Below are 7,975 nucleotides of genomic sequence, written 5' to 3' on the forward strand. Positions count from 1 at the left end.
GCAACCATTTGGGGCCAAACTGGAACTGGGGAAGAGGTCTCTTGGGTGAGCAGGGCTCAGGACAGTGAGTCTTGAAAGACCCCATTCCCTAATCTCTGGCACAGACTCACCTACCCAAAGTGATCCTGTGAATAGTAACCAGGTAGACCTAGGGAAGTTTCATGCATTTTCTCTGTATCTTGAGGGAAGAATTTGTTCTCTTTTACTCTGTTCCACTAAATTCAATCAATAACTCTTCATAAATAATTTATTGTCATTAGGATTCTAAGTGCCGAAGACAAAAGGCCTAAACCGGCCCTCAGGACATGAACATTTTAGAAAGTTCCATTCTTAATGTTTTAAATTGGATGAAAAAAATCTATTATAAAGGGGCAAAGGACACGATAAAACCACAGAGGACTAAGCATGGGGACCTCATTCCCCACGACTGAAGTGTCATAAGAAAAGGATAGAGTTGGAGGAAGAATGGCTCGGGAGGAGTCACTACAAGAGATGATCCTCTTTCCAGCGCTGCATTTGGAAGGCTCAAGAGTGGCTGCTCTTCCTGAAGAAATATCGAAACGGGAAGAGAGAGCTGCAAGAATGAGAACAGAGTAGGCTGAGACTCTATGAGGTCTCCTTCCCTTCTCCCCATTTCCCATTAGTGCTTCACTAGCTAGGGCATTTTTGCTCTGGGGAACCATTGAATGGAAATTCAAGACTGGAATAGCATTTGAAAAGGTACCCAAATTAGATTATACTCAGGAGGGGGAAATAAAGAAAAAGAATTGCAATGGGATGGCAGAGAGAGAGAGAGAGATAGAGAGAGAGACATTTGCTAACTGTCCTTTGCAAACACAACCTAGATTCAGAGGGGAGAATGGAAATGTTTGGTAACCAAATCATCTGAATGGCTCAAGTAAACTAAGAATAGACTTTGTTCAAGTTAATGTTTTTGTTTGGTTGGTTTTTTTGAGACAGAGTCTTGTTCTGTTGCCCAGGCTGGAGTGCAATGGCACGATCTCAGCTCACTGCAACCTCTGCCTCCCAGGTTAAAGTGATTCTCCTGCCTCAGCACCCCCAGTAGCTGGGATTACAGAATGTGCCACCACATCCGGCTAATTTTATTTTATTTTATTTTTTTTAATCTCGGCTCACTGCAACCTCTACCTCTCAGGTTCAAGAGATTCTCCTGCCTCAGCCTCACCTCCACCTCCCAGGTTCAAGCGATTCTCCTGCCTCAGCCTCCCTCCCAAGTAGCTGGTATGACAGGCATGTGCCACCATGCCCGGCTAATTTTGTATTTTTAGTAGAGATGGGGTTTCACCATGTTAGCCAGGCTGGTCTTGAACTCCTGACCTCAAGTGATCCACCTGCCTTGGCCTCCCAAAGTGCTGGGATCATAGGCATGAGCCACCCGGCCTGGCCCAAGTTAATGTTTATGGAGCTTGGCTTTATCCTGGACACATCAGGGTTGTGTAAAAATAAGTAAAACACAGTCTTTATTAAATGCACAATTAGGGCTTTTGTTCTTAATCTCATTTCCATCATCTATCCTAGACATAAGTGAGAAGCCTCTGTAAGTAATCTGCTTTCTTTTCTATTCTAATTTCCCTGAAAGACTCAATGAGCCGCTCTGAGCTGGAACTCGAGTCTGATGCCAGACAGAAGCTGTCTTACCTTAGAAACCCAAAGAAGCCGGTGGCTGCTCGCTCCTTAGGTGGAGGTGAGTTGTGCTGCAGGGGTGGGACAATTCGCCCTGGCAGGCTGTGCCCGCACTCAGAATCTGTAAGGAAAACAATCAGGCAGGAGCAAGATGTTTGTCCATAGGCCGTTTTCATGTGAGTAGAAGGCCAAACACCCAGTATGAGCCAGAGGCAGTCTCACGCCAAGAGTTCTTTAAAGCCAGGTGAATTGTTTGTTCTGACCTTCCCAATTTCATCTCAGCTCAGTAAGATGCTATTCTGACCTCAGAGTATTTTCAGTCAAGCTCCTGGGATATTTACACAGCTCAAGTTCCAGCCATGCACTCCGGCTGGTATGTCTTCACATAAAATGACAAGTTGTTGAAGGACTCACTGGCCTACATCCCTGTTTCTGTGATAACTGCAGTCCACATTGAATCCTCATGCTGGGTAAAAGATCAGCAAGTAGGGAGGGCAATAGCTCAACATGCACTCCCAGCCCTTGCAAAGCATCCATTTGCAACTTCAATATTAACTCTAATGCCTCAAAGGGAAGAGATCATTCTCCAACAGTACAGAAAAGGGAAACACATCCCTCTCAACATTTCTATAAAGTTTATCACCTCACTCGGAAATGTTTTGAAATAGTGAGAGCATAACTTCACTATCAGAAGCAGAGGAAGGGCATGCCCTACCTCCCTTCACTCCTTCTGGGAGCTGGGGGGCTTCTATTACTCTAGGACAGGCCCCCAGACCAGAGGATGGCTAACAAGCACCTCCACGGGAGCAAGGCACATTACCCACTGAGGGCACCCAGACTCAGCTCTGTGCTGCTCTACATATCAGAGAACTACAAGGGAAAGGGTGATTATTAAAGGAGAATAAATGGAAATTTCCCAGGACCTACCTTGTTTCTGGACATCAGTGATATCAGAGGCCAGAGTCTCCTGCAATCCTTGTTGGGTTTTTCTTTCCCTATTCTGTTAAAAAGAAGACCAAGAAAAGCCTTAAACTTTCCTCCTACACTGCATGGCAATCTGAATGCTATTTGCTGGTGAACTGATTTCACATCAGCACTGGGGCCATTTCTTTCCATAGGACTGTCCTTTTTTCTTTTCTTTTTTTTCTTTCTTTCTTTTTTTTTTTTTTTTTGAGACTGAGTCTCGCTCTGTCACCCAGGCTGGAGTGCAGTGGCGCCATCTCAGCTCACTGCAAGCTCTGCCTCTCTGGTTCACGCCATTCTCCTCCCTCAGCCTCCTGAGTAGCTGGGACTACAGGCGCCCGCCACCACGCCCGGCTAATTTTTTGTATTTTTAGTAGAGACAGGGTTTCACTGTGTTAGCCAGGATGGTCTCGATCTCCTGACCTCATGATCTGCCTGCCTCGGCCTCCCAAAATGCTGGAATTATAGGCGTGAGCCACCGTGCCCAGCCAGGACTGTCCTTTTTTCATTTCAACATCCAAACTACTGTCCCTCTAAAACCATAACATTTAAGAGCCAAGAATAAATCAAGCTGGGTTTAACTTATCATCCCATGTTACTGAGTACCTACTATTACCAAGGACAGAACATTGAGGTTTCAGAAATCAGGAGGACCTTAAATTTACCTTGGAGAAATGTATAATCTATGGAGCAAAATGGACATAAACTAAGTCAAGACAGTGTGATGGCCGGGCATGGTGACTCATGCCTGTAATCCCAGCAATTTGGGAGGCCAAGGCAGATGGATCATCCGAGGTCAGCAGTTCAAGACCAGCCTGGCCAACATGGTCAAACCCTGTCTCTACTAAAAATACAAAAAATCAGCCGGGCGTGGTGGCAGGCACCTGTAATCTCAGCTACTCAGGAGGCTGAGGCAGGAGAATCGCTTGAACCCAGGAGGCAGAGTGAGCCAAGGTCGTGCCATTGCATTCCAGCCTGGGGCGACAGAGTGAGACTCCATCTCGAAAAAAAGAAAAAGAAAAAAAAAAAGAGTGTGATAAGACCACCCAACAAATCCATATAGAGTGCTGTGGTTGCTGAAAGGACATTAATGGAGCAGGTGGTGTTAGTCAAGGAAGGCTTCACAGGGGAAGTGATATTTGAATGGAGCCTTGATGGATGAGTGGGATGTTGTCATAACGGGGGTGAGGAGATGGTCAGTCACAGCAGGGCATTCCAGACAGGGACATGATGTATGAGGGCACAGTGCCATTAAAGAATAAATAGGATCAGCATGGCTAGAGCCAGGCATGGTAGAAACATGACTGTGGCATTAGCAACCAGCATAATATAACACAATCTTATTATTTCTCCATGTGCTGCTGCTTTACAGAAATGTCTTTGTACTCTGAAGAGGACATTTTACAACCTGATTCCAGGCCCACAACATTTTCCAGTAAACACCCTGATAATCAGAAATATGGTTATTATATTTTCTTTGGGAATCTCTGCCACTGGCTACTACTCTCTTCACCCAGTCAGAACCTAGGGGCTTTACCCAGCAGTGATGGAGCTCCTCAAGCTGTTTTGCTGGTGAAGAGTTCTTTTTTTTTCTTTTGGGTGTGCAGTTCTGTGAATTTTTTTCCCGTTTTTTAAAATTTATTTTTTATTTCAATAGGTTTTTGGGGAGTGAGTGGTGTCTGGTTACATGAGTAAGTTTTTTTTAGTAGTGATTTCTGAGATTTTGGTGCACCCTTCATCCAAGTAGTGTACACTATACCCAATGTATAGTCTTTTATCCCTCACCCCCTTCCCACCCTTTCCCCCAAGTCCCCAAAGTCCATTTGTATCATTCTTAAGCCTTTGCGTCCTCATAGCTTAGCTCCCATGGCGAAGAGTTCTACAGCAAGGGGCTGCAGACTATAAAGGTAGGTTCTGGGAGGCAGAGGCATGGCAAGTCTCTAGAAAAGCTAGGACTAGCCCCCATCCTAAGAATAAACTTTGGGTTAGAATGGCCGATATCTCTCAACTAAGCCTCTTCACAAACCGCTCAAATCCCAGACCACATGGGCAGCCACCGAAGTCATATTCCTATAAAAGCAACAGGGAACTCTGGGGAGGAAGAAGACCATTCTTACCTTTTCTATAGAGAGTGGAGATGGAATTTAGAGGGCCAAGCTCTGGTTTCTAGTTTGAGGGAATGATTCTTACAAATTTAATGAAACTATGGTTTGGGGCTTTAATTCTGCTGCATACAGTAGCCCTAATGAAAGCATCTATTAAGGGTGGGAGGAGGAACAGGAGGGCAAAGGCCCTGGGACACAGGTACAGCCTATCGCTGAACCAGGGAAGAGTCTCCTCACAAGACAGTGTAGCCTTTTTGTGATCTCCCAAAATCTTGAGAGATGTCTTCTCAAGAAAAAGTCATAAGAGAGGAAAAACATTATAGCTGGAATTCAGACTGAAGGTATCATCTGGGACCTCCATCAGAACATAATACTCTGAAAACCTGATGCAAGACTGTCCTCCGTATGTTCAGGACCAGATCTGTTTACAAGTGCAGTTCAAACAGATATAGCAAAACAACAACAACAACAAAATGCGATGTGCAGTTACTCTGTTTCATTTCTGGGCCATTCATCTGCTCCCTCCCATTTTTTATCCTTCCAAAGTCTGGATCTCTAGATCTGAGACCTGAAGTAACAAAGGCAAGGGGGTTTTCTCTTCCTTCTCATTGTCCCTAAACACTTCTTATGAAACAGAGGTACGTGTTATATTCTTCTAAGCTTTCCCCACACAGGCTCCCAATGTGTTCAGACACGCACATGCACAGTGACTGTGATCCTACACCCTAACTCCCTGCAAAGGGGGCAGAACATATTAAGCAATGGACCATAGGAGCAAATTCAATTTTTCCAGCTCAAGTGACTTACACTGAGAGTCACTGTGATCACCTTAATTTAGGAGAAATCATCTTCCTGGGAACAGGGTCTATGATGGTGAATGTCTTTAGGCCTTGAGTCAAAATCAATGAACATGTTCCTTTTACTAGAGTTTTTTCTAAAGCCAGAATCAGGTTGAAAAGGTAATTATGTTGAGTAAGAAGCTGTGGGTACTGTTCTTGAGGGAGATGATGTGTCAAACTAAGAATAGGAAGATACAAAGGGTAGAGAGCGAGGAAAATGTTCCTTTAATAGTAATTATCTTGGTTGTATAAAGTGTCTTTTTTCTCCAGAGCTTCAAGTACTCCTCATGTACTTTCTCATTTCTTTTTCTTACCCCCTAAAGGATGGGAGGCATAGAAGGGGTTGACTATCTGCCCAAAATCACTCAGTGGGCCAGCTGGCCACAGCACAACTGGGGCCCTGGACTCTGCCCCTGCACACAGAGGCAGAGGTATAAATCCCCAAGGATACACTCCTTCCCCAACTAAATTACAAGCTCCTAGAAAAAAGAAATCAGGGTTTACATATGTTTGTGTGTGCCCCAGCACCCAACACAATGCCTTGTGAGCAGGAGACAGAACAATCCTTTAGAAATGAAAATAACTTCATTTTTCTACTTAAAAATGTTTTAGAGAATTCCTGTCATCTTGAAGGTAGTCTCAAGGCTTTTCATGATACAGTCCATTCGGACTTCTCCAGTAACATTTCTCAGCACTGGACTTTAAGCTACTCTGGGAATCCTTCCCTCCTGGCCACTTTATGCTCCCTTTGTATCCTGTGCTTCCTTCTACCCCTGCACATGGCACATCTATCAGTAATTGTCTGCCTAGCTGTACACTGTTGGTGTATCCCTGGTACTTGGCACATAGTAGACACTCAATGAAAATTTGTTGAATGCATTCTGGGCAACATGGCAAAACCCCATCTCTACAAAAAATACAAAAATTAGCCAGGTGTGATGACACACGCCAGTAGTCCTAGCTACTCCAGAGGCTGAAATGAGAGGATCACTTGAGCTTGAGAGGTGGAGGTTGCAGTGAGCTGAGATTGCACCACTGCACTCCAGCCTGGGCAACAGAGTGTGACCCTGTCTCAAAAATGAAAAAAAAATTTGTTGAATGAATGCACATGTAAGTGTTTACTCGATAACTGCTCATGTTATGAGTCCTGGGAAGGTGAAGAAAGTGAGTTGTTTGTGTTTGGATACTTAGGGTCACAGCAACTTTGGAGACATAGAGAAAAAAAGGAAGGATCTTTAAGGCATGGATACCAGCTAACAGCTATTTAAAGAGGGGAGGAAAACAAAAAGGTCACTATTTTAGAGAATATATAGAAAAGAAGTCCTGAAATGGAGGAGGGGTATCAGATATATGAATATCTAAATGGGGAACATACCCCATAAATGAAATCTAATTCCATCAGGGGCCAGCCCTTCACTGCTCTAGAAGTTTTCTCTTACCAGTTATCAGTGCTGATACATGCCTAGCTCATCTGTTAAAACTAGATGTTCCGGCCGGGCTCGGGGGCTCACACCTGTAATCCCAGCACTTTGGGAGGCCGAGGCGGGTGGATCACGAGGTCAGGAGATCGAGACCATCCTGGCTAACATGGTCTCTACTAAAAATACAAAAAATACAAATACAAAAAATTAGCCGGGCGTGGTGGCACACGCCTGTAGTCCCAGCTACTCGGGAGGCTGAGGCAGGAGAATGGCATGAACCCGGGAGGCAGAGCTCGCAGTGAGCCGAGATCGCACCACTGCACTCCAGCCTGGGCGACAGAGCGAGACTCTGTCTCAAAACAAACAAACAAACAAAAAACAAAAACTAGATGTTCCTAGACTCAGACCCCAGTGTAGATAAAGGCAAAAAGTTTCCTAAAGGGAAAATTCTATACTGGATCCCACCTCAATTCTATACAGACATATTTTCTTATTTCAACTGCAGAGTACAGGTAGCTTTTTAAGCTGAGAAGAGAGGATTTCTTTTTTTTAAGATGGAGTCTCACTCTGTTGCCCAGGCTGGAGTGCAGTGGCACGAACTCAGCTCACTGCAACCTCCGCCTCCTGGGTTCAAGTGATTCTCCTGCCTCAGCCTCCCGAGTAGCTGGGATTATAGGTGCCCACCACCACACTTGGCTAATTTTTTGTATTTTTAGTAGAGACTGGGTCTCACCAGGTTGGCCAGACTGGTCTTGGACTCCTGACTTCAGGTGATCCGCCCGCCTCAGCCTCCCAAAATGCTGGGATTACAGGCATGAGCCACCGTACTAGGCAAAGAGAGGACTTTTTAACAAAAAAATTCATCGATGCGTGTATTATGCAGCCACTTTGGGATGCGTTGTGGCAAGGGCATAATAGTTGAATGTTATTCTGCAGACAGTGAAACCCAAGAATGAGTTCAGTCAATTCAATCTGCGTGAAAAACCAAGATGTACTGGTAACC

General features: G+C 44.8%; 1 protein-coding gene across 4 annotated transcripts in view; it reads right to left on the reverse strand.

Annotated features, from left to right (window-relative positions):
• Positions 1-229: 229 nt before the first annotated feature.
• The window catches only part of MAJIN (membrane anchored junction protein), a 33,709-nt gene continuing 25,963 nt past the window's right edge, over positions 230-7,975 (reverse strand). For all 4 annotated transcript variants that reach the window (XM_055354457.2, XM_055354456.2, XM_019037550.3 and 1 more), the window contains 3 exons: positions 2,572-2,644; positions 1,660-1,765; positions 230-574 (listed from right to left, as the gene is read on the reverse strand). In XM_055354457.2, coding sequence (XP_055210432.1) covers positions 526-574; positions 1,660-1,765; positions 2,572-2,644 — 228 coding nt within the window. In that variant the 3' untranslated portion in view covers positions 230-525. The remainder of the gene's footprint in view (positions 575-1,659; positions 1,766-2,571; positions 2,645-7,975) is intronic.

Source organism: Gorilla gorilla, chromosome 9 (assembly GCF_029281585.2).
Source record: "Gorilla gorilla gorilla isolate KB3781 chromosome 9, NHGRI_mGorGor1-v2.1_pri, whole genome shotgun sequence".
Classification (NCBI taxonomy): Eukaryota; Metazoa; Chordata; class Mammalia; order Primates; family Hominidae; genus Gorilla; species Gorilla gorilla.